The 26,097-nt window shown below is 56.7% G+C and overlaps 1 protein-coding gene across 1 annotated transcript in view; it reads left to right on the forward strand.

Moving 5' to 3' along the window:
- Positions 1-21,569, forward strand: part of Apcdd1 (APC down-regulated 1) — a 33,433-nt gene extending 11,864 nt beyond the window's left edge. Inside the window, exons 2-5 of the mRNA XM_046421450.2 lie at positions 755-938; positions 5,495-6,026; positions 18,699-19,020; positions 20,522-21,569. Of these exons, the coding sequence (XP_046277406.1) occupies positions 755-938; positions 5,495-6,026; positions 18,699-19,020; positions 20,522-20,970 (1,487 nt within the window). The 3' untranslated portion in view covers positions 20,971-21,569. The remainder of the gene's footprint in view (positions 1-754; positions 939-5,494; positions 6,027-18,698; positions 19,021-20,521) is intronic.
- Positions 21,570-26,097: the final 4,528 nt, after the last annotated feature.

The raw sequence follows: 26,097 nt of genomic DNA on the forward strand, positions 1-26,097 counted from the left end.
CCCACTGACTGCACTCATCTCCTGAGGGCAGCACCCGGTGGCCTAAATGTCTGTCCTGGGCCCCATCTCCTGAAGCTCCCTCTACCTCTCAGCAACACCACACTGGAAGCCAAGCTTTTGATTCGCAAGCCCTTGGGGACACACTGCACTCAGATCAGAGCAAGGACCTCCACCCAGAGGCGGAGACAGCTAGAAAATGCACGTGCTGGTGTGAGCAGATGGGGCCACCAAGGGAAGAGATTCCCTGCTGGAAGCTCCAGAGCTGTTCCCCGGCCCCTGGTCCTTCCACCTCCAGGCTACGTTTCTACCGAGACTGGTGCCCTAGCTCTGTCCTTCCCCATCCACAGGTGGCCTGGCACGTGTCCACCCTTCCGAGTGACCCCTTTCTCACGTCTCCCTTCAACCCTGTCTCCTCCCCTGGTGGCTCTGGGACATGTCCATGGCTGTCCTCCATAGCTGTGGTCACTCCCTTGCCTGCACCACACAGGTGCTCCCACAGGTGCCTGCCTTAGTCACCGTTCATAGATGCACGGATTCGAACTCCTGTTTTGCTGGTACCTAGCCAGGTGACCTCAAGCAAAGCAAGCCCTTGTCCCCATGGACCTCAGTTTTGCCACCTGGGAAGTGGCTCCCAGGGACACTTCCCCTTGGAGAGTGGGTCCTGTGGGAGCCAGCAGAGTGGCACACAACAGAGGAAGCCTTCAGTCTTCAAATGCTCCAGGCCCTTCCCTAACTGCCCACCTTTCTTTTCCAGGGCTGGGAGAGGGTTCTGCCCTCCTTCATCCTGATGGCAGATCCCATCCTCGGTCCTTAGAGAAAAGTGCCTGGAGGGCTTTCAAGGAATCCCAGTGCCATCACATGCTCAGACACCTCCACAATGGCGCGCGGATCACTGTGCAGATGCCACCGACCATCGAGGGCCACTGGGTCTCCACAGGGTGAGAGCTCAAGGGTTGCGGAGGTGGGAGGGGCTGGGGAGGGACCAGAAGACTCTCTGTGTGGTTTCTCTGGTTCTTGTGTGAGTCCTAATGAAGGACCAGGTTAGAAATGATGGTTGGTTAAGAAACAGAGCTAAGTGCTGTAGAAATCCTACGCTGGAGCAGAGATTATATTGTGCTACTTGAACCACAGCCACGAGTGAATAGATCCTTGTTTACTGAACTCCGCGGGACCACTGTACATAAAAAGAATCCATTAGCAAGTGAAATTAAGCGTCTGTGTGTCACCAACCCTGAACATGCCTGGCAAGCTCCTGTGGCCTCTAGGTTCTAGCCATAGCCTGGTAACTCAATATGTGGCTTCAGGGCTCCCAGAGCAAGGTGAGAGCTGCCTGGGCCAGCCAGCGCGTGATTCTGAGATTCGTTTCCATGCCATGAGGCTGAGATTTACCCCAGTTTGAGCTCCAGCTTATCTTCGATTAGAGCTTTTAAAAACAGTCTAGAGGCAGATCTGTGATGTTTTTTTCTGCCTACTAAATTGTCGAGCATTAACTAGACAAACCCTGAGATAGGATCGCTTCTCCCCGTGCACTGTTCCTGGGGTCGGATAAGTAGCCTCCAGGTTCCATGGGGAGGGATCAAGTGCATGTCAGAAAAGAGGGAAAAGAAATGTTATAAGATGATGAAGATTCAGAATTTTTTTTCTAAAAATGGGAGTCTCTTAAAGTAAAGGCATTATAAATTATTTGCATAAGATTCTTAATGCAAGATCATAACTTTAAAATGGTCATTTATTAGGTGCCTACCACGTGCCAAGCACTATGTTATATTTCCTGTATAAAGCAGTGCACCAAACAGACTTGGTCCCTATCTTCAGGGATTTTACAAATACATGTGAATCTATACGAAGAAGTCCCGTGGCCGAGGGGCACGGAGTATGACAGGTGGCAGGAAAACACCAGGGCCCCCACTTCAGGATAAGGGTGGGGGCCAGAAAGTCCAGCAGAAGTGAGCTGCCTACAGAGGCTATGGGAAGGGCTTCAGTCTGGAGGAACTAGCAAAATCTAGGCTGGAGGCAGAGTGGTCAAGAGGACCCTGCAGCCAGCTGCGTGGAGTGAGCAGGAATGCACCTGGAGGAGGGTGGAGCCAGCTCCAAAGGCACCTTGCACAGCAGGTCCCCTTTTGGGGCATTGGTCTGTTTGAGAAGGGGACTTACTCTGTTGCCCAGGCTGACTGCTGCTACTGGGCTCAAGCCATCCCTCTGCCTGGAATGACAGGAGCGCCCCACGTGCCCCCGTGCAAGTTTCTCACCAGAGAGAACTAGGAAGTTTTCAGCTTCGGCTTTCCTAAAGAGCACTGCAGCTGCTGAGTGGTAACCACACAGGAGCAACAGGGATCGGGGATGATACTAAAAGACTGTCACTCACTTCTGAGTGGAGAGAGCAGAGGCTCAGTGGAGAATGGGCGGGCCTGGGATGCAGTATGTAGGAGGGCCTGGGATGCAGTGGGGAGGAGGGCCTGGGATGTAGGGTGCAGGAGGGCCTGGGATGCAGTGGGGAGGAGGGCCCGGGATGCAGTGGGGAGGAGGGCCTGGGATGCAGTGGGGAGGAGGGCCCGGGATGCAGTGGGCAGGAGAGCCCGGGATGCAGTGGGGAAGAGGGCCTGGAGTACAGTGGGGAGGAGGGCCTGGGATGCAGTGGAAAGGAGGGCCTGGGATGCAGTGGGGAGGAGGGCCTGGGATGCAGTGGAAAGGAGGGCCTGGGATTCAGGGTGCAGGAGGTCCTGGATTGCAGTGGACAGGAAAGCCCGGGATGCAGTGGCAGGAGAGCCCGGGATAAAGTAGGGAGGAGGGCCCGGGATATAGTAGGGAGGAGGGTCTGGGATGCAGTGGGCAGGAGGGCCTGAGATGCAGTGGGCAGGAGGGCCTAGGATACAGTGGGGAGGAGGGCCTGGGATGCAGTGGGCAGGAGGGCCTGGGATGCAGTGGGGAGGAGGGCCTGGGATGTAGTGGGGAGGAGGGCCTGGGATGCAGTAGGGAGGAAGGCCCGGGATGCAGTGGGCAGGGGGACCTGGGATGCAGTGGGGAGGAGGGCCTGAGATCCAGTGGGGAGGAGGGCCTGGAATACAGAGTATAGGAGGGCCTGGGATGCAGTGGGCAGAAGAACCTGGGATGCAGTAGGCAGGAGGTCCTGGATGCAGTGGGGAGGAGGGTCTGGTATGCAGTGGGCAGGAGGGTCTGGAATGCATTGGGCAGGAGGGCCTGGGATGCAGTAGGGAGGAAGGCCTGAGATGCAGTGGGCAGGAGGGCCTGGGATGCAGTAGGGAGGAGGGCCTGGGTTGCAGAGGGGAGGAGGGCCTGGGATGCAGTGGGGAGAAGGGCCTGGGATGCAGTGGGGAGGAGGGCCTGGGATGCAGTGGGGAGGAGGGCCTGGGATGCAGTGGGGAGGAGGGCCTGGGATGCAGTGGGCAGGAGGGCCTGGGATGCAGGGTGCAGGAGGGCCTGGAATGCAGCGGGCAGGAGGGCCTGAGTTGCAGAGGACTGGAGGGACTGGGATGCAGTAGGGAGGAGGGCCTGGGATGCAGTGGACAGTAGGTCCTGGGATGCCATTGGGAGGAGGGCCTGGGTTGCAGAGGGCTGGAGGGACCAGGATGCAGTAGGGAGGAGGGCCCAGGATGCAGTGGGCAGGAGGGCCTGGCATGCAGTGGATCGAAAGCAGTGCTGACAAGACAAATCATCAAGAGGCTCTTCTCAGCCTCCGTGACCTGGGTGCTGCTCACTCTCTCCTCTCTCCTTGGAGGAGAGAGCTGGAGTGTCTCCTCACCCCTGTGGCTCCAGTGACTGGTGCCTGCAGGACCGCTGTGTCTTACATCCATAGGATGTCATTTGACACTAGGTGACAACTTTCTATTGCCATGGGTACCCCCTGATGTAGCTTTCTCTCTCTCAGGTCTCAGCTGAAGAACTAGCATGTTAGGGGTTCTGAGAAGGCCTGAGTGGCTTGATGTACCCGTGTTGTGTCAGCTCAGCCCAGAATCTCTGTTCAAGTTGTAGACAGGAGCAGGGACTGAAGGCCAGCTCTGGTGAGCTGAGAATCAGGACCAGAAGCCGAGATCTCACAGAAGCTCATGGACAGGCTCTTTGGCCAGTGATTTAAGGAGTCCCTCCTGTCATTTGGCTTTTCATCACTGTGACAAATGCCTGAGAAGACAGCTCTAAGGAGGAAAAATTTATTTTGGCTCATGGTTTCAGAGTTTCAATCCATAGTCTGCTGGCTCCCTTGCTCTGGGCCTGAGGTAGGCAGAGCATCGTGGCGGAAGGGCAAGGCCAAAGGGCACTGCTCTGCTCATGGCAGCTGGGAAGAGAAGACAGAAAGGGCTCAGGGGCAAGAAATCCCCTCCCAGGGCCTACCCAGTATCTACTCCCTTCAAGCAGGCCCCACCTCCTCCTGTTTCCACCACCTCCTGAGAGAATCCACTCAAATTATTAACCCATCCAGTGGATCAACCCACCGTTGGGGTCAGAGCCCTCGTGATCCAATCACCAGAAGCCGCTGTGCACCTCTGCATTGGGGCCCAAGCAGCTTCAACACACCAGTCTCTGGGGGAAGCATTGCATACCCTGGCTCTACACCTCTGCTGCCCTGGGCTGTGCAGCCATGGCACTTGGTGGCAGCTGGAGCAGTGCAGAGGCCCAGAGCTGAAACCCCAGACACCTTTGCTGTGATTGCCAGTCTGAGTGTCCTGGTCAGGACCCCAGCCTTTATCTAACGCCCCAGCAAAGGGCACTTCCTCCCTGTCAGCCCACACAAGCCAAAGGGACCCTTGTTCCTGGTATTAGCTTCCCTTTCACTTAGTGGCCTCTTCCCCCACCCCCACCCCCACCACTCAGCTAGAGGGAAAATCCCTTTTGAATGGGTGGGAGGGAGGGTGAATTTGTCTGCAACCAGGGACTAGGTTCCCTTTCAAGACAGTGTACATCTTGCCTCTGCCTGCACTAGACACAGTCCCTTAAATGACATTTCATGAAGTCATCCACTTTTGATCCAGAGAAGGGAATTCCTTTGCTAGGCCTGCTCCGCACTCTTCTTCCTTATCCAGGAGGAAATGTCTCTGTGAATAGGCCCACAGCCAGGACTGAGGAGCCTGGGCTCCCCCGGCCTGTTCCCCAGTGAACACAGACTAGTGCAGTGCTCAGAGCAGTCCCTGGGGCCCTGCTGCCTGGATTCATGCAGTAGCTGGCCACGTGTCTTGGCCTGTACCTCCATTTCTCCAGCTGTAAAATGAAGTGATAATCATATGTAACCCCTGGCTGGTGTAAGGGTTCAAAGAATTGGACCTGCAGGCTGGCCGTGTAGACAGCATGTTGTGTGTTCTACTGCTGGCATGCATCTCTCCCCCAGTCCTGGGATCCCCACCTCTCCTCCCCTGTCCCTCCCCCTGCCCTGGGCTCCCCACCTCTCCTCCCTTGTCCCTCCCCCTGCCCTGGGCTCCCCACCTCTCCTCCCTTGTCCCTCCCCCTGCCCTGGGCTCACCACCTCTCCTCTTCTCTCCTCCAGCTGCGAGGTACGGTCGGGGCCAGAGTTCCTCACGAGGTCCTACAGGTTCTATCACAACAACACCTTTCAGGCCTACCAGTTTTACTATGGCAGCAACCGGTGCACAAATCCCACCTATACCCTCATCATCCGCGGCAAGATCCGCCTGCGCCAGGCCTCTTGGATCATCCGCGGAGGCACGGAGGCTGACTACCAGCTGCACAACGTCCAGGTCATCTGCCACACGGAGGCAGTGGCTGAGCAGCTCAGCCAGCTGGTGAACCGCACGTGTCCAGGCTTCCTGGCCACCGGGGGCCCCTGGGTGCAGGATGTGGCCTACGACCTGTGGCGGGAGGAGAACGGCTGCGAGTGCACCAGGGCCGTGAACTTCGCCATGCACGAGCTGCAGCTCATCCGCGTGGAGAAGCAGTACCTGCACCAGAACCTGGACCACCTGGTGCAGGAGCTCTTCCTCGGGGACATCCACACAGACGCCACCCAGCGGGTGTTCTACCGGCCCTCCAGTTATCAGCCGCCCCTGCAGAATGCCAAGGTAACCCGGCTGGCCGCAGCCCTGCACCTCCTCCTACTAAGCCAAGCAGGTGGCCCTTGGTAAGGGCATGTCACAGGTGCAAAGGGACCCGTGACAGGGAACGTTCATCTCAGGGGAGGGACAGACCAAGATGGGACTGCAGGAGAAGAGAGGAGGGCTGGTGGGTGGGAGAGGACAGCCAGGCAGGAGACCCGGGGCTGCCACCAGCTGGCTTTCAGTGACCTGGGGCTAGGTATGCCTGTTTGAAGTGTTTGGTGGTGTGGGTGACAGTCCTAGAAATTTTCTGGCACTAATGTCCGACAGCGCTCTTCTGTGACTCCCAGAGCAAAGCACAAAGGAAAGGACATCACAGCCACGCTTGGCACAGAGACCAGATGACAGCCGCCAGCCCAGCTCTGGCAGAGGGGGAGGGGCCACAGGAGGAGACGGTGAAAATGGCATTTTAGGCGTCACAGAGACCTTCCTGTTACTGCTTTGGGTGTGCACAGTGGCCTTGGGGGTGGATGCTATTATGATCCTCCTGGGCACAGCAGGCAGCCGAAGACGGGGGGTCAGGTCCCCATGATCTCCCACTTGTGAGTTTTGGGGCCAAGACTTGAGCCCTGACCTCTTTCCTGCAGACGCCCACTTCTTTCCACCTCACCATGTGACGTGGGAAGTCACTGTGATCGGAAGGGAGGACCGAGTGGGGAGGGCTGGAAACAAGGACCACTGGTGGCTCTCTCTTCCCCAGTGACACCGCAGTAATTCTGTGGAATTCACAGGCTCAGAACGGTGGTCAGCGTGCAGCTGCCCGTCCACAGCCCTAGGAGTGCGTGTGCGCCGCAGCGGGAGCAGGTTGAGCAGGCTTGCTGCAGTTCCTGATGTGTCCCCCGGCGGTCCCCCAGGGCTTTGATGGAGCACTCTAGAGCAGTAGCTGCCATCACAGGCTGGCTGACATCTGGGATGGCTTATTCACCTGTGACAGTCGTCTTCCTTAGAGGTCTTGTGAGCTCACGTGCGGCTGGCCTGGGCATCACAGAGGACTTCCTCTACCACACGATGCCCTCTGGTGCCCTTGTCTCTTAACCTGTTATCGTGAGTTCGTGTAATGAAAGCAGCCTTATGGTCGTTGCCCCATGGCGGAGGTGCTTCCTCTGGTTGCTTCTCAGGGTGTGGCCTGTGTGCAAGTCCCTGCCCTCCCGGGGCTTGTGGTGCACCTGCAGGACTCACGGTGCCACCGGGCTTGTCCTGACACAGAAGCCAGTTCTGCTCGCTCTGACCTTAGGATTCCGGGGCACTGCAGAGGTGCCGTGAGAGGGGCCCCCCATGCCCCGCTCCCTCATGGCAGGTGTGGGAGTTCCCGGGAGTGCTCAGGGAGGTCTCATAGGGAGGAGCCCAGAGCTCTGCCCCTGTGGCCTGCCAGCTCCAGCAAGGACCTGGCGAGGAGGACCAGGGTGGTGCCTGGGCACGGTGGCCCTGGGCCAGGCGTTGCTGGGCCACCTGGGAAACCATGCAGTTCGTGGGCTTCAGGCACATTCTGGGACTTTGCGGTTGAAGGTGTGATCTGGAGTCACCGTGGAGCCCCCAGCCACACAGTGCCTCTCCTGGCATCTCAGCAGGTGGCTGTAGCAGGGCAAGAGGACTCTCATGCCCTCAGCTGGGCTTCTCTGAGTACAGTGCAGCCAGCCCTCTGAGAGTCGGGCGGTAATAGGGACACTGTCAGGGATGAAAGTGGCCCCCAGGTCACCCAGGAGCCCCACCTTGGCCAGCAGCACGCCCCTCCCACTGGCTCCCCCAAGCCCTGTTGAAGACCTGCGAATGGGCAGAGCCCTCTTTGCGCCTGCTTCCTCTCCAGCAAGTCCCTAGAGCAGCCAGACAGCCGGGACTCGGGAGAGGTGAGGCTGGGGCTGAGTAAGAGGCTGACTTGCCCTGGGGGAGGCAGGTGGTGCCCCATGCCTGACGTCAGGTGCTGCTTGCCCCCATCCAGGTTCAGGTGGCTCTCCTCTCCAGCATGTGCCCCTGTGGGTGCTTTGATCCCTTAGCTCTTTGTAGAACTGAAAGTGTGCAGGAGTGACCCACCAGCCCCTCTTGCCAGACCTCGGCCCTTCACTTTCTGGAGGTACGGGTGACTCCTTTGGGAGGTCCTGCAGGTCTAGTCCACATCCCTGATCCCAGAAGCTCCAGGGGAATCCTCCTGGCTACTCCCCTGGTCCAGCTGGGGAGGACCCTTCTCTGTGGCTAGTGTCCCTCACGAAGGGGAGCTAGTGTGCCACCACACACTGGAGGGCCTCGGAACTGGCATGGCAGTTGTGATGCTGATCTTTATAGAATCTTTATAAACAAAAATGTTGAGGCGTGTTCTGTTTTATTTTGTTCGTGATGCTGGGGCCTTGAGCATGTTGGGAAAGCGTCTACCACTGAGCTACGCCCCACTGCCCTAGAGCTGGTAGTTTTGGGTTTTTAAGCCATGGTCTGGATAAATGGGCAAGAAAGTGGACTTTGGCAATGAGAGTCTCCCTGCCCCAGTCCTCGGCCTCAGTTGACTGGCACTGGTACTGTCTGACCTCTTACAACCCTGCTTTGTCTTTGCTACAAGATGGTAGGAATATCAGATCCAGTGGGGTTACCCTGTGGGGTACTGTCTGGCCTCTGTCCCCCTGTGTCCATCTGTGGCTGGTGCCGGGGCATGGATGGTGGTTGACAGGGACATCAAAGTGTGTGCCTGGCCCAACATGAAAGCACTTCCTTCTGTCTTCTCCTTTCCCTTCTGCGGGGGCTGTTGTGGGGACATTTACCTGTATTCTTAAGAAATGGACTCCGAAGCCTCAGGCCTGATTCCCTGACTCCAGAAATATGAAGGGTGGAAAGAACTTGGGGAACTAGATGTTATCTAGGATATACTAAGTGACACAGTAGATAAAGAAAGGTGCAGACTAGCCCCATGGATGCCATTTGATCAGACCAGTGATAGGAGAGGACAGGAGTCAGGCACAGGAACCGTGACCACCGAGAAGGGGCCAGGAGATGGGGACGGCTGGGCCCACATTATTTTCTCACCTTTGCAGTTTGTGCCGTGATCTCCTGTTACCCAAACACCATCACCACGCAAAAGTAAAATTACAGAAAACAAAAAGCACAGCTGGGACTCCGAGGAAGGCAGAGGTCACGCAAGCGCTGGCGGCCTGGCGGGGAAGAGGGCCTGGGCTTCCAGAGCCAGCCAAGGCCAGGGCCCTGGACTAGCACGGCTGCCTGGCCAGCCTGGCCAGCATGGCCAAGGCTGGTCGGCGTGGCTCTGGGACCTGAAAGGGCCTTTCTTCTCCTGTTGACCCTCGCTGTGTACCTCTTGGCCCACGGCGTGCTGCGGAGTCCTCAGGAAGTTCTCAGATCCTTCCCAGGAAAGCCACGAGGAAGAGCAGATGGACCTGGCCGTCGGGGTCTGTTTGAGCGCTGGGCCTGGCGAAGGCCCTGTGGGCACTGCTGCAGCAGGTTGTGGGGTTCTGTGGCGCCTGGCCCAGGATAGGAGGAGCCAGGGAGCGTCTCCAAAGACCCACACCCTGCCAGGAGGGGTCGGAGCTTCCTCCTTGGAACTCTGTGCCTCCCCTAATGGCTGGTCCACAGAGACCTGGCTGAAAATTAGTTTAAATACTAAATTGAGTTCGAAACCACTAGTCTCAGCCCCTGTGGAAACACCAGGTAAAAATAGAAATGTCGAGCCGGCTTGTTTTTCTAAGCCTGATGCAGCTTCGCTGTGAGACTCTGAGTCTTTTGGCAAATAAATTATGTTTGCAGAGATTCAAGTGCAGAGGGCGCTCTCAGGAGGCAACTGGCCACTCTTCATTAAGAAAAACCACGGGGGCCTAAAATAACCCCACGGAAGACGCTGTGCTTGAATGGAGTCAGCGCCCGGCAGCCCCTGCCCCTGCAGAGCCTTCAAGCCCTGCAGTGGATGGGCGGGTGCAGGTCCATTCCTGCAGCAGCGATAGAATCCAACGGTAATTAACAGCAAATGATTGCCGGGATCTGCAGAAACGCCAGAGCCTCAGGATCAGACTTGTAAGCAAATGAAATTGGTCTTTCTCCAAAACCCTGCACTGGCCCAACGACGGGGTTGTAAATCAAGGGGGCTGTCTGAAAACCAGACAGCTTCCCCTATCCGTGTATCTTAAACATTCTCCCCCAGCAGACTTGCAGCCGCGGGGCTGGGCAGTGGGAGGAGAGCACAGGGAGGAGCGCTCTCGGAGGCTGGGCCCCGCCCGAGAAGCTGCAGCACTGTGCTCCCTGAACCGTCCGCCTGGCTGTCCATCAGCATGGGTTTGCAAGGCCCCTCTCCTGTGGCAGAGCACAGTTGGCCCTGTGACCACCAGTCACCCCTGTGGGCATCAGTTCCAGGACACCACCCACACACACCAAACCCACGGGTGCTCAAGTCCCTTATGTAAAGTGGAATAGTGTTTGCATAGACCCTACACAGTCCTCCATATGCCCTTGATCGTCTCCAGATGACAGGTCCTGTGGTGTGACTGCTAGGTAAAAGTCCTTGTACTGTATGGTTTAGGGAATCATGACAAGAAAAAGGTCTCCATGTTCAGAAGAGGTAGATTTTTGGCAGTATTTTGATCCACAGTTGATTGAATCCTCAGATGTAAAACCCACAGATCCAGAGGGATGATTGTATATGATAAATACTAGTGAACCATGCGACTTCCTGATGTTGGGGACATCAGAGGGACTTTGGGCAGGGGCTCTCTTTGGGTACGTGCCTGCTGTGCTCCTGGTGGGGGGTGTCCGTGGGGAAGGGGAGGGTCCCGGGGCTTGTAGAAGCTCCCTGGTGCCTTCTCTTCCTGCCTGTGGGGAAGGAAAGGGGTTGCCAAGGGGACGGGAGACAGAAGAGGGACTGGGGGACCCGAAGGCCATGGGGTCGCACCTGAAGTAACCTTGGGGGCCAGTCCTCGTGCAGGTGAATCATGGAGGATGTGCTCCTGGAAGCAGTGCTCAGCTAGCAGCCTGCTGTGTGGGAGGAGTGGGCAGCCAGGTCGCAACCCTGACCACAGGGTTGCTCGGGGTTGCAGTTCCCGTGGCGGCTGCAGGGGCTTCCAGCTGCGCGGTCATTGCAGATACAGATGTCGTATCCCTTGACTCCTCCGGAGTCTTTGGCAGGCAGACAGGCAGGCAGGGTGGCTCTATGTGAGGAGTTGGAGGACCAGGAAAGATTTGTTGTCAGGGACAATGCCAGGGGTAAACATTTCATCCCTTAAAAGGCAAGAACATTGAGAGGACAGGGCGAAACCCCAAGCAGCAGGAAATCGGCCGTTTATAAAGCGCGTTAACTCCTGACTCCTCGGGTGTGAGCTGAGCCAGTGGGACCGAGGGGGAGGAAGGGGCTAAGCCGGGGGTCCTTGGGATTCGAAGCCCCCTTAACTCTTAAAATTAATTGACTTTGATTATTTAAGTGAATTAAAATACCTAAGAGAAGAAGAAAGAATCAAGTGAAAATGAATACAGATTTTCTTGAGTGACCCATCTGAAAGTCAGGCTCCCGGTGACCAGCTTCTTCCTGTCCTTGTCTCCTCGCTGCTGTCGAGTCCCGCGGGTCTGAGCAGCAAGGGGAGGCCAGATGGGCTTTCGTGGGATTGTCCACGTTTCCTAAAACAGGAAAGGCCTTGTGAGCTCACTTTCTAGATGGCAAGCTTCTCAGAAGACCCATTTCTAGAAGTATCATGTTGCTCCTGGGGACCCCTGAAGTGTCCCTTCTGAATTCCAGGATGCAGAGAGTGTTCAGGTGACTTTGGTTCCTCTCCGCGTTCAGCAGGCAAATAGATACATGGTGTCTAAAGTGCTTCTCTGCTGCTATAACAAAATACCTGAGACGGGTGATTTGTAAGCACAGTGGTTTAGCTCGCACCTGGTTCTGGAGATCGGGAAGTCCAAAAGCGAGGTGCTGGCACCTGGTGTGGCTCTGTTGCTCAGTCCTAATGTGGCAGGAGCATCACTCGGCCAAACAAAACGGGTGTGCCCGCTGAGTCTCTTCATCCTAAGGCTCTGCCCCATGACTCGCCTGACCCTACTGACCGCCCAAAGGCCCACCTTGACATAGCATGAACATGAAGTTGGGGTCACGTTTCAAGTGTGTGGACTTTGAGGGGACGCATCCAGACTCGGGCGCAAAGGCGACAATCTGACTTCACCCTCCTCTCCTTGTCCGCCTGGCCCAGGCCCCTTCCTAGATGCCTGTAAGAGGCTGTGGGTTGCTTTGCAGGGTCCCCATGACTCTCTCTGAGTCCCCTAGAGCATAGGCCCACCTCCTAGGGGGTGATCGGCTCCCTGCGTCAATGCCACCCCCTGCAGGAGGTGCCGAGCAGTGCCCAGGCTGGAGGGTTGGCAACCACACGGAGTCCCATCTCCCGGCTCTGGAGGCTGATGTCTGAGCAGGGTGGCAGCGTGGCTGGGTGCTGGCGGGCCTCTGCAGGGTGCAGGTGCCTTCTGCAGCCCCTCTTTCTGAAGGCACCAGCTCTACAGGTGTGGCTCCACCTTGTGCCCTAGTCACCTCCCAAGGCGGCCCCATTCCACCCATCCTCGCTCTGGAGGCCTTTCCTCCCCCTGGGGACCAGGGTTTTGATTTCAAGGGCACTAATGTTTATGGCACGTGGACAGCCAGCCCAGCAGCCTGCACTTAAAGCCACAGTCACAGGGACACGACCCTCTTGGCCCAGCTCTTACCTCCCTCTCCTTCTGAAAGCAGAGCCACCTTGATCCATTCTGGTGCTTGAAGTAGCCCAGGTCCAGGGCTCCTAGAACCCCACATCTGGAAAATGCCCTCCGTGGGGGTCAGCTCCTACGGGAATGAGTGCCACCCTTCAGCTCTCTCTCCACCAGTCATGCAGGGAGCCCTCCCTGTGTCCAGGTCTGTGTGGCCATCATTCTGCCCATGTCCCAGGAGATATGAGAGAGAGCTCCAGTACAATGGAGAAGACCCTAGAGGACGCACACAAAGGGTCATCAACAGCAGAAAGGCCACCCGACGTGACAAACTGCAGCTGCAGACAGAGCCGTAGACACAGGCCCTCGGCCTCCGCAGCTTCTTTCTGAGAAACAGGAAGGTATTTTTGTCTATGGAACAAAACCCTGGGAGAGGAAGTTCCCATCCCCTGTCCCCACTTCCCCTGGAACACAGCTTTTAGTCCAGAGATGCTGCTTCTGGAGACTCAGGTTGTGTCCAGCTTGCTTCTGTGGTCCATCTGCTCACAACAGGATCCTCTCGAGCCAGTTCCTCCATTCTGGGTTGATGACAGAGACGAGTGGACCCAGGAGCAGAGGTTGTTGATGGAGAATAGGTGTTGGCAGGAAACCAGAGAGAGCCGGGAGAGTCCCCACCCGTCATCGCCCTGGAGGCCTTTCCAGGGCTAGAGCCTTGGGAGCGACATCTGTTCTTTCAGGACCCTAGCCTGAGAGGCAACACAGGGCAGGAGGTGGGACTCAGCCAGTCCCAAGACACAATGGGCATCCCAAGGCTTTTGGCTCATCTGAGCCCTTCTTTTCCCTGTGCCTTGTTTCCTTGGCTGGAAGATGTCCCCCGATCTCTGTGGGAGCCTGGGACTCTTAAAGACAGCATGCACTGGAGCCCCCCGGATCCAGGGTTCCCACTGCAAGGTGCAGTCATGTGACCAGGGAGTACGCAGGGTCAGGCCAGCAGAAGAGGCAGACTCCACCCTGCCTGACAACAGCACTCACCTAGAGGGTGGAAGGTGTGGGTTTTGATTTTAGAATAAGCTTGCTTTCTCCTTTTAGAGATTTCTTACATAGGGATCTTTTTCCTTCTCCCTCCCCGCTTCAAATGAAACTCCCCCTCCTTTTCTGCAGTGCTGGGCATCAAACTCAGGCCCTGAGCATGCTAGGCCAGTGCCCTACCACTGAGCTTCACCCACAGCCCCTGCATCAAAGCTTTTTATAGCAGGCGGAAGAATAGCAACTAGGAAGCATGTTCTGACTCTCTGCTTTTAACCTTCGAATACTCCGCATATAGAAACTCTGCCTTTAAATGGCCCTGTCTAGCATCCAGGGGAATGGGATCCTGCAGATGCCAGCTCAGTGAACCTGGGAAAGGACACCTCCCACTGAGAATCGTGTCATAGCACGGATAAAAACCAGAGAGTCATTTCATGAAGCAGATGACATTTCACAGGCAGAGATGTTCGCTCGACACTCCACAGGCCGTTCTGTTTCCACCTGCCAGTCTTGAGAGGCTGCTATTTAAGGAAGGCACAGTATGAAGACACAGGTGTCCGCCTCACGTCTGCTTCCCGGGGATTGTCCTGCAGGTCTCTTTAGTTTTTATTCAAGCCAGTGATCAGCCACACCTGGGCCCTGGCTGACAGCACCCACAAACAGGCCCAGGGACCCCATCATCTCTGACATCTTAGGCTCCTCATGGTACACGAAGGGTCATTCAGAAAACTGTCAGCAACCCCTCCCCAAAACCAAGAAGCTTAAAAACAAGCGGTGGACTTGACCTTCTTCAAAGAGGATGTACGAGTGGCCAAGAGGCCCACAAAAAGCTGCTCCACTTCTCGGGTCATCGGGGAAACAGAAGTAGAACCAGTTGGGGGCACAAGTTGCCCCTCAGGGTGGCTCTTAGCAGACAACCAGGGTTTTCTCAAAAACACAGCCCTGTGACCTGTGGCCCAGCTGTGCTGCTTCTGGGGGCAAACACAGAAGGTCGAAGGCCAGCACTCGGGTGCTCAGTGCCCAGCTTCCTGGCTGCACATCTGCAGCCAACAGCTGGAGCTGAGTGGCTGTCGGTCAGCAGACAAAGGGACAACAAGGCTTATCCCCCCATTCCCTCCCCTTTCTCCTTCTCCCCACCTCTCCCCTCCTTCTCTCTCTCTCCCCTCCCTCCCTCTTCTCTCCCTCCCAAGTTCCCTCTCTCCCCCTCTCCTCTCCCCCCTCTCCTCTCCCCCCTCTCTCCCCCTCTCCTCTCCCCCCCTCCCCCTCTCCTCTCCCCCCCTCTCTCCTCCCCCTGTCTCCCTCTCTCTTTCTCTCTCCCTAACCTTCTCTCCCTCTCCCCACCTCTCCGTCCCTCTCTCTCCCCTTCCCTATCCTTTCTCCCTAACCCTCCCTCCCCCTCCCCCTTCTCCCTCTCTCTCCCCTCTCCCTTTCTCCTCCTCTCTCCCTAACCCTCCCTCCCTCTCCCCACCTTTCCCTCCCTCTCTCTCTTCTCTCTCCCTAACCCTCCCTCCCTCTCCCCACCTCTGCCTCTCTCCCTCTCCCCCCAACCCTCCCTCCCTCTCCCCACCTCTGCCTCTCTCCCTCTCCCCCCTCTCTTCCCACCTCTCCCTCCCCCTTGTCCTCTTCTCCCTCCATCACCCCCACTCCACACCTCAGTGGAACATTATTCAGCCTTAAAAAGGAAGGATATTGTGACACAGGCAATAAACCTGGATGAACTTGGGGGATATTGTGCTAATGAAATAAGCCAGTCCCCATCCCACCCCCCAAAAAAATCTGTGTGTCTGTGTGATCGCATTCATAAGTGATACCCAGAGTAGTCAGATTCATAGAGACGAGTGGGTGGGGCAGTGGGCTGGGCTCGGGCAGTGTTCAGTGGCACAGAGCTTCGGCTGGGGAAGGTGCAGAGCTTTGGAGAGGGAGGGCAGCCAGGGCTGCCCATCAGCGTGAGCGCACTCAGTGCCACTGATTAGGCATTTTTTACCACAATGAAACCAAAGGAGCAAAAGGAATTTAGGGAGACCAGCACGTACCAGCCAGGTCCTCCTTGTCCCTGTGTACTACCTGAACTCCCAGACCCAACTGGTGGAAGCCAGGGCTGGCTGCTTTTCTCTTCCACCAACAGAAGCACCATCCATGACCAGCATCCTCCTAAAATGACCACTGGCCAGCCAGGTTCTCATCTGGAGCTCAGGACCCCTGCCTGTCACTTTTAAAGCAGAGATCCTCTGAAGCACCAAGTACAGCACTCAGGCATGGTGCTGTTCTGGACAGCCTGGGTCACAGCCGGGTCTACCACCCCTCTCCTGACAGAACCAGAGGCCTTAGCCTCACCACCAGCAGCATTGCTTGCAGAGCTAAGATCCCTTCTTCCCCATCCAGGCGGCCTTCTGAGCCTTCCCTCAGTTGACACTGGTATTTGACGGGAAAACCAAATCTTTCCATGGATTGAGACGCTCATCTTCCAGAATGGCCAGAAACGAAGTAGGCACAGTTGATATTTTAAACTTCTGAATCACAGACAGAAGACCAAGTTGTGGGGAGTGGCTGGGGTGGTGCGGGTGAAGGACAAAGCCCAGGCAGCCCCTGAGGACTGCAGGGACAGAGGCCAGCACGCGTACCTGGCTGTGAGCCAGAAGGGAGGGCCCGTGGCCCTTGTGGAGGACTTAAACCCAGGGGCCCTGCCCTTCTTGCTCCCACTGAATGTGGCTCCTCTTTCCAGAATGTGGCAGCCCGCACGGGTGGTACCTGGCCAGGTGCTGCTCCCTGTACACCCTAAATGTCTCTGTGAACAGAACCAGGAGAGGATCCCCCCTGTCCTGTGAGATCTTAGTGAGCTGAGTGCAAGTTCTGGGCTGGGTTTCTCTGGCCAGTGAGGGACTGGGAGCCAAGACAACAGGCAGTTGGTGAGGACTTTGCAGGCCACCGAGATGTCCCAGCCCTGATGGAAGTGCAGGACCCCCACTGGGCATGACAGGCATTTCGTTAACCTTCCATTCTGGACTTTAAATGTCAGAACCTGTCTTTGAAGGTGAACATTTCAGAACTTGCAGCCAATAGTAACTGACTAGGGGAATGCGTAAGGGCAGAGCTCCTCCCTCGCGCTGCTCTCTTAACTCAGTGTATTTATTCACCTTACAGGCATCTGAAAGTGGCCCAGAATGGGGAGCAGGCCGCTTACCTGGGCTTCACCCCAAGCAGGTATCCTGTGTGAGAACCTTGGCCTGAAAGTCCTTCTTTCTGGCAGTTATGCAAGTGACCGTAATGCACGAAGGAGGAGGTTTAATAAGTGAGAGGCTCTCCCGAGGCCACAGCCATGAAGCCATGGCTGGCCCCTGGCCTGAACTGCCCTGGTGGGCCATACCTGGGGTCTCCCTGTGTCTCACCGTGGCCTGCTGAGGGCAGCTCCCTGCTGGGCTCGGGCTGCACAGCAGTGTGAGTTCTCCCTTGTGTCCTCAGAACCCTCGAGGAGGCCACGGCAACAAAGCACCCAGGCCCAGGGTGCAGCAAGGACTTTGCCTGTGAATATGGTCATCATGGGCCACAGCACATTAGCAAGGAACACTCCCAACCTGCAGCTCAGCTCACCTGAGGAATGCGGAGTCCCCACTCCTGAGCCCAGAGAGCTGCTGGCTGGGAACGTGGAGGGGACAGCTGGGAACCTCTACCCTTGCCCACCCTCTCCAAAACAGCAGCGTCCCCAGTCGTGAGCCGCCTTGCTGACTGGGTCTCTGACTAGGGGAGTCAAATGCTGGGCTCAAGCAGACACCTGATGGGGCTGGGGAGCCAAGGTGCCCGGGAACAGGAGTGGCCTGCTCCCCTACCCGCGGCAGCCCTGGTCAGAGGGCAGCATGACTCCAGAGGTCGGTGTTCTGTGAGCCCCATGGGCCTGGGACTACCCTGTGGGTGCCGCTCCATGTCCAGGGCAAGTCAGGCCCTGGCTCGGAGGTGCCCTGGGGCTTGGGCCATACCCGCTCTCCTGATGTCCACACCCTCTTGACGGTTTGAAGAATGCAGGTTAGTGGGATTCCTTACACCCATGATGTGCAGCCCTGTCCACTCCCAACCCGGGCTCCCTTCATCTTGCTGACTGGAAACCGCCCAGCAGACCCCACACCTACCCGTCCTCCCCAGGCCTGATGGCCACCATCCACTCCTGCCTCTGAGTTTCACGGCTCCAGGCTCATCCTTTCCCTTGGCTCGTGTCCTCAAGTCCATCCATGTGCTAGCAGGTGTCAGCGATATTCAGTGTGAATAGAGGCCCGACTTGGTTTCTGTCCATTTGTGGATGGGGCATTGATGCACACCTTTTGTTCCTGTGAACGATGCTGTGACCGCAGGTATACCAGCTTGCATCCAGGGTGCCTCAGGCATCTGAGTCCTTGTCCAGGGCCCCTCAGCATCCAAGTCTGCATTCAAGGCCCCGCAGGCATCTGAATCCTCATCCAGGGCCTCTCAGCGTCCGATTCTGTGTCCGGGGCTCCTCAGGCCTTTGAGTCTGCATCCCGGGAGCCTCGAGGGTACCAGTCAGCATCCAGGGCCCTTCAGCATCTGAGTCTGCGTCCAGGGTCCCTTGGGTATACCAGTCCGCATCCAGGGCGCTGCTCTCGCCTGGTAGCTGTCGGCCAATCTGAGTGGCCACCTCACTGTTCTGAAGGACTCCGCGCCGTTTCCACTGGCAGGATGCAAGGGTTCCGGTTGCCGCGCACCCGCCAGCACTTGTGGGTTGTGGGTTTGTGATTGTGGCCATCCTTTGTGGTCTGGAAACCTGCTAGGAGCCTAAAGAGCCCCTGTCACAGCTGGGCCATTAGGCAGGTCTGCCCGCCGGACGTTTGTACACACCCTCGTCCAGCACACCCGCACCTCTCCTCGGGCTCCAGGTGCCCCTGGGGAGTTTGCCTGATAAGTGATGGGGACCCAGCGTGGGAGCTCAGCGGTCTCTGAGACCCGTTGGTTTCCTGCCCGCAGAACCATGACCACGCCTGCATCGCCTGTCGGATCATCTACCGGTCGGACGAGCACCACCCTCCCATCCTGCCCCCCAAGGCCGAGCTGACCATCGGACTGCACGGGGAGTGGGTGAGCCAGCGCTGCGAGGTGCGCCCGGAGGTCCTCTTCCTCACCCGCCACTTCATCTTCCACGACAACAATCACACCTGGGAGGGACACTACTACCACTACTCGGACCCCGTGTGCAAGCACCCCACCTTCACCATCTACGCCCGGGGCCGTTACAGCCGCGGTGTGCTCTCCTCCAGGGTCCTGGGCGGCACCGAGTTCGTGTTCAAAGGTAGGAGGCTGCCTGTGCTGTCACCGGGCTTCAGTGGGGCCTCTCCTGCTGGGGATGCTGGGGACAAATCAGAAGGCCACCTTCAAACACCCCGAGCCCCTCCTGCTCACAGCAGGGCCGGGTGCTGGGTCTGGTCCTGTGGGCTCCAGGGTGGCAGAGGTGACACCAGGTTGGCAGTTGTAGGTGTGGCCCAAGAGGCTGTCACTGCCAGTAAGACTCAATCTGCGTTTTCTTTTTGCCACACACCTTGTGGCCATCCTGAGCTGTCCCCCTGAGAGCCTTGTGCTTGCTTATATGCTGAGTGGGCAACAAGGAGTGACTGTTAGTGACCCTCAACTGCTCAAAGTTGTCACCTCCAAGCTAAGCTGGCCCTGAATGTGAAAGGTCATCCTGGGGAAGGCGGTGGGATCAGCACTGGGGAGTTCAGGCCAGGTACTGTCACCTAACAAGGAGGCCTCAGGACTTAAGTTTGAACCTCTTTGAATATCCAGTGTCAGCTCTGTCATGCCAGTTAAGAGGCACGGCCACCTGGGAGGGCCTCCCTGTGGGTTCTAGAGCTGTTGGCTAACATGTTCTGCCCACCCAGGCCCTGCTAGAGAGAAAGGTTCGCTCCCCCAGCACAGGAGGCGGTGGGCCAGCTGAGAGAAAGAACCCCTCCCCACAGTCCCCTCAACCTCTGTGTCCCCAACAGGAGCTGCTCCCCTGGGGCAGCCGGCAGAGCCTCGCCACTGGCCGGGGTTTCTGTGCCTTCTCTTCCTGCTCACTCACTTTAGATGCCCGACTTATGGGCCTGCTGTTAGTTCATGAGATGCTGAGGCTAATACAGACATCTGACGCTTTTAGACATCGCAACACTTTTTCATCAAAACAAAATTCCAGCTTTTATTAAATATTCTTGCCTCCCAAACAGACAGCTCAGAAGTCTCCCACACAGGCTGATGCTAAACCCAGAAGCCTGCTCAGCCACAGACTGGGCTTTGCATTTGCGCCTGAGGGTGGTCTGTTTCCTGGCCACCCCTGCGGGGTGCAGTCACCCTTCAGGATCCACAGGGAGTTTGCTCCAGGACCCCCAAGATTCCCAGTTCCGAAGTTGCTCAAGCCCCCCATGTATAGCTGTGTAGCAGTTGTATGACCTGCAGTCCCCGCATCCTTAATAAGGAGCCTCCCTAGGAGGCTGGTCTTGCCTAAGACGATGTCAGTGCTGGTCCTTTGGGGAATAGGGAGGAGTCTGCTTTCAGTCAGACTGGGCTCCCCCGCCCCGTCTTGGGACCTAGAAGCCTGGGTGGCCTGGGTGGCTGTCTTCCCTGTGACTCCCACTCAGATGACATGGGGACTCTTCCCCCCTGAGAGTGCTTCAGGACTGCCAGGCCAGCTGGCCGGGGAGGGAGCTGAGGCTTGGTTGGGATGGAGCGTCCCCAGCATTTGCTGGGTGAGCGCCTACTCCCCACCCCCCGCCATGTATTGTCCCTTGGAGTTACAAGCTCTCCTCTCTCCTCCACAGTGAATCACATGAAGGTCACCCCCATGGATGCGGCCACAGCCTCACTCCTCAACGTCTTCAACGGGAACGAGTGTGGGGCCGAGGGGTCCTGGCAGGTGGGCATCCAGCAGGACGTGACGCACACCAACGGCTGCGTGGCCCTGGGCATCAAGCTACCTCACACGGAGTACGAGATCTTCAAGATGGAGCAGGATGCCCGGGGGCGCTACCTGCTCTTCAACGGCCAGAGGCCCAGCGACGGGTCCAGCCCAGACAGGCCGGAGAAGAGGGCCACCTCCTACCAGATGCCCCTGGTGCAGTGTGCCTCCTCCTCGCCCCGAGCAGAGGACTCGCCTGAGGACAGTCGCGGCCACCCTTACAGCCGGGCACCGGCAGCTGCAGCCTGGCCGCTGCTGCTTACCACTCTCGCCACCCTTTTGACTCTTCTGCAGTGGAACGTCCTCAGATAGAAGTTTTTAGAAGGTTATATTTTTCTAAGCCAGGATTTCTTATCATTTACAGATTTTCTTTACAAAAAAGGAAAGACATTGATTCTTCTGATGCACTTGAAAGCCTGAGGCTGTCCCCTCTGCCCTCCCTCCCTCCAGCCCTGAGTGGTGACCAGCTGGTTTGAAGTCTCTGCTTTGAACTCCAGCCAGCCAGATCCTGATTGCCCTTGGGGTCTGCAGACGGCCTGGCTTCAGGCTGGCGCGTTGGGAGAGCAGTGGGCAGAGAGCGAGGTCCTCTGGCCCTTGCCCTCGTCGGTGTTGTGTTTTCTGAGTTGAGCTTAGAAGAAGCAGCTGTCCAGTTCCCACTCCTGCCCTTTACCACGGCTGCCCCCAGCCTCCTTGAGACAGTTTTCCTCTCTGCGTTTCCTGGGCTGGAGAGCTGGTCTGGGACCGCCCTGGAGACCCCGGGGGTTAATGAAGAGGGTGTGGATGTGTATACAGGAGAACTGCGAGGTTTAGCGAGACGGCTTGTACAGCGTTTGTGCAAAAAAGGAGAGTCCACGTGTGTGGGAATGTTGAGTGGGAAAATGTCTGTGATTAAAATTTCAAAGTAATTTAAACCATTTGTACATCAGCATTTTCACTCTGAGAGAGGAGACTTGTCCCATGCTGGTGCCGGTGGCAAGCCGCTTCTTCATCACCCTCGCCGTGGATGGGGCGGTCGGGATGTGGCAGAAGCAGACCTATCGCTGGACAGACAGAAGCAGCGGGTGCAGGGTGCGGGTGGCATGTAAATTGCCACACGAGCCACAGAGACAGTACCTATTTGTTGCACAGTTTCCTCCTCGTGGGGGACCCCAGTCCCATGCCCACTGCTGGGTGGAGTAGAGGGAGCCCCACTCTGGCGTCTCTGCCATCTTTAAAGACAAACCCAGAGAGGCCAAGCTCGGCGCTGCAGCGGCTGGCTCTTCAGAGGGTGCAGCAGGAATTGCCCATGCTGGGTGCCAGGTACTCACTGGGTGCCCCTGGGTGTGCAGCCAGGGCCGTGTGCATCCTTCAATCACCGGCCAGCCAGCGTGGCTCGGGTTCCTTCCTGCTCTTGCCTGGGATCCGTCCTGACTGTGAGTTTCAGGGCCACTCATTCTGAGTCAGCTTCTCTCTCACAGTCGTCAGGAGAGTGGGTGTTCAAGGCTGCCCAGCCCTTCGAGTTATTGCAAATGGTGCTACCTAAACACCAAGTGCTCTTGCTCTTAGAGACCAGCACGGGAAGGTGTAGTGACGGGAAGCTCCATGGAACTAGGAGCAGATGCCGAGACCCCGGTCCTGGCTTTGGGAGTCACCCTCATATTTAGAGTGGACTTTGTAAGACGCCGCGGGTGTCTGGTGTGTTGTGAGGTACAGAGATGGCATACAGCACCAGAGTACTTTATATTTAGATTATATTTTAGTTCGTGGTGCATACCCGAGGGGATATATCAAAATGAAAATACTAACTTAATGTCTGCCAAGTTTAATAAATAATGAAGCCAAAACTACTCCCCAAAATGCATTTTATCTGTGGACCTTTTTAATTAATACCGATGCTGTCATTCAGGAATAATAAAACTTCATGGGATACTGTGCACCCAGCACTTACCCAGTGACAGACGCGTAGCCACTCGGCCTACCACCGTCACCTACCTTAGCTGTCTGTCCTTAAAAGCCTGCCCCCATACCTACATACCCCCAGGTGCATGAGTGTGTGACAGTCCTGGGTGACATGGAGTCCTGGCAGTCAATCACATGCTGAGTCACATCACATGCTGAGGCAGTGTAGGTCAGTGGAGAAGGACCAACATGACTTACCACAAATGCTGACCCCCAGGCTGACACTGCCACCACACCCCCTTGTAAGTTGGGTCTCGCCTGGGTCATGTCACGCCAGCACCCATGGGTATCTCTCACACTAAGCTCCTCTGCACACCCCACAGTGAGCTTCCCAGAACCTTGAAGACACGGGTCCTCAAGACGAGGGTCAGCAACACTGCCTGGAAACCAAGACGGGACCTGAGGAAAGGGATGCCGGCTCCTGGAACATTCTATCTACTCCACACTCTCAGGAGTGGGCGAGTCTCTTCTACTCAGTGGCTGGGAGTTCTCTAGGAGGTCTGAAGAGAGGATAAGAAAGGGAGGCTCTAGCAGACCTGCTGCAACTGGGTGTCTTGACTCATTGCTGCAGTAGAACACCTGAGCCCGGGTATCTTATAAAGAACAGAGGTTTGCTTTGACTCATAGTTCTGGAGACCTGGAATTCCAAGGTCAGGTGGGTTCTCTGGCAAGGGCCCCTACACATGGTGGAAAGCGGAAGAGCCAGCTGCTGTGTGTGGGAGAGGCAAGACACGAGGTGTAGCTGACCCTGTGACAGCCACTCCCGTGATGTCTAGCTCAGGCCCTCCTCCCAAGAGGACAGCATCAATGCATTCCTGAGGGCTCGCCACAGCCCAGGCCCCTCCCAAACCAGCCGATGAGGACTGGGGTCATGTGGCTATTGCAGCAGTCCCCTCAACGCTCTTGTCCTGTGGCCACGGGGGTGACATGGCATCACCCTACACTAAGGACCCCACTAGACCAGGGACAGTCCAGCATGTCCAGGATAGGGCCTCACGCCCCTGATGGAGGGACTTGAGAGGAAGACCGTGGTTTCCAGTGAGGAGAAGCCCAGCTGGTAATCAGAGGGCCACACTCTGCTCCACGCCTCTGAAGTACACCCCGAAAACCAGCGGAGCTTTCACACCCTGCAATGTCTGGTTCTGAGACGGCCACCCAACACCATAAGAGGCCAGGGGCGTGGCCATGGGGTACAGAACCCCACAGTGCACCTAGTTAGTAAGCAGGACCCCATCCCCATAGGGACACGCACCAGAGCCTGGGTGGGTGATGAGTAGGGGCAGTGGGGACAGAGGGGGGACAGAGGGAGCCCAGAGGCCTGCCACCCACACAGGTGTTGCCGGCCTCTTGAGACAGCTGAGAGCCGCAGGGGCCCCCAGGCCTCCAGGCTGTGCCGACCCCCCAGGAGCTCAGCCTTCATCTCCCTGTGCTGGAGGGCAGTGAGCGCTCTGTCCATTGCTAATGAATAAGGAATTATGTGATCCTTGTTATGTCCCAGTGAGTCACTTCCTCTCAAGTGACATTAATAGCAGGGGAGTCCCTCGGGGTGGAAAGCATGCTCTCTGAGGATTCTGGGCCTCTGAGCCCAAGTCTTGCTTCTGTAGCTCAGACAGATGCCAGGACACCAAGTTTGGACCCTTCAGGGGACCAAGGTGATCACAACCAAGTGTCTCCAAAGACACCTCCCGTCACACCGTCCTCCTGTCTCCTGAGCACCACGCTCAGGCTCCCGCAGAGGAGCAGGTGGGTCACGCTGGTACCCTGGCATCCACGGGCAGACACTGAGAAATGAGACAGAGCCGTGTTAAGTCTCAGGCCCAGCATCACAGATATGAAAGGAAACCGTTAAATACTCCCAGGGCCTTGATTGACAGCTCCTGAGAAGAGCACTTCTGAGAGTCCCTGAAGGGAGCCTGCTGTCCCCAGGGCTCCTACTGCAGCAGGGAGCTCATGGAGTAGGACAGGCATTGCTGTGGGTGGGGTAAGGCAGGGCAGGCAAACCACAGCCAGGCGGCTCCCTCCACGTAAGTCCAGGGAGGGAGGCTCTGGACCCCACGGCCACTTCAGCCAGCCTTGGAGCTGGCGGGAGCTGGCTGGAAGGACCGACTGCGAAGAGAGCTCCCTGGACCAAAGAGACTTTGATTAGTGCCTCTTCCTTTCTTTGCCCCAGAATTTGAACCCGGCTTTCTCTGCAACAGCAGGAACAACCGCTTCCTGAAAGCACATCACTTGTGTGACATTGTATGCCGTTCCTGGTGCAGGTTGCTTCATTAGTCTTCACAGCTGCCTAGCGTGGAGTTTTGAGATTTTGAATTCCTACTGAGATCCCTAGCTACAGTCTGCACCATGCTCGCTCTGTCGAACCTCTTCATTTTATTTTATAGGCTTCGTTACTGAGCCCTACTGACCATGGAGACCCAGGGAAGCGTACAAACTTGGGTCTGGTCCCTGACTGGGGGAGGGAGAAGGGAGGAACTGGCTTTTAACTCTCAGGATGGGACTCACCAGACCTCGCTCCCTCAATCCAGACTGGGGTAAGCCAAAGGCACCTGCTCTCCTCCAGAAGCCCCCCAGCAGAATGATGGAAGCCCTCTTTGCAACAGTGGACAATTTCAACCCCCAGATTCCCAGGGGGCTTGAGTGACCCTCAGTGTCACGGCCTTCCCAAGAATGATCTTTCTTAGCCCCCGGTCTCCCGGGCAATGAGTGCAGGCACCTTGGGGATGGCGTCCTGCACAAAGGCTTCCATTTTAAGAGCCAATGTTTGGAGACCTAAGGTCAAACAGGGGAGTCTTCATGTGGTCAAGGACCTTCCTTAGAAGCCTGAGGCACGGAGGGGTCCTCTACTGGAGAGTGTTGACTGGGATGTCTACACCCTCAGGCCACCAGTGTCCTTTAGAGGTTTGTTGAGCCTCTGCTTGTAGCTCAGGGCTTATCGTCCTGTGGGATCAAACCTCGATTGCCCAGTCCCCCTCCCTTGCTCCCTCACCAGGGCTCTCCATCACCTCTCCCGGCGGCTGGACCCCCGTTGGTTGATCAACCATCACTCCACTGTGAGGTGACCTGTGAGTCGGGCCACAGGCTGATCCCGTCAGGTACACAGGCTTCTCCACAACTTGAGGATGAGGTGCTCAGGGGTGAGGCCAAGCTCTGTCTTGCTCTGTCCTTTGATAACGGCTGTCCCCATAGGTGTGGGGTAACGGCTCACAGGGGTTGTGGCTCTGCCTTGCATCCCCCTGCTGTTAGACACAGAGCCTCTTTTTGTATTCTTGCTGACCATTTGCATGTCTTCTTGGGAAAACTGTCTATTCAAACACTACCCATTTTGCTAGTTGAGTGATTTGCTTTCCTGATTTTGAGTTACTTATGTATTTTTAATATTAATCTTTTATCAGATATGTGGTTGGTATCATTTTTTCCCCTTAGGTGGGTTTCCTTTTTGCAGTAGGAATAAATTTAACTAAGCATGTGAATGACTTATACACTAAAAATTCTGCCCAA

Source organism: Marmota monax, unplaced genomic scaffold (genome assembly GCF_021218885.2).
Source record: "Marmota monax isolate L192 unplaced genomic scaffold, Marmota_monax_Labrador192_F-V1.1 WCK01_AAM20220418_F8-fsc00254, whole genome shotgun sequence".
In the NCBI taxonomy this organism is placed as follows: Eukaryota; Metazoa; Chordata; class Mammalia; order Rodentia; family Sciuridae; genus Marmota; species Marmota monax.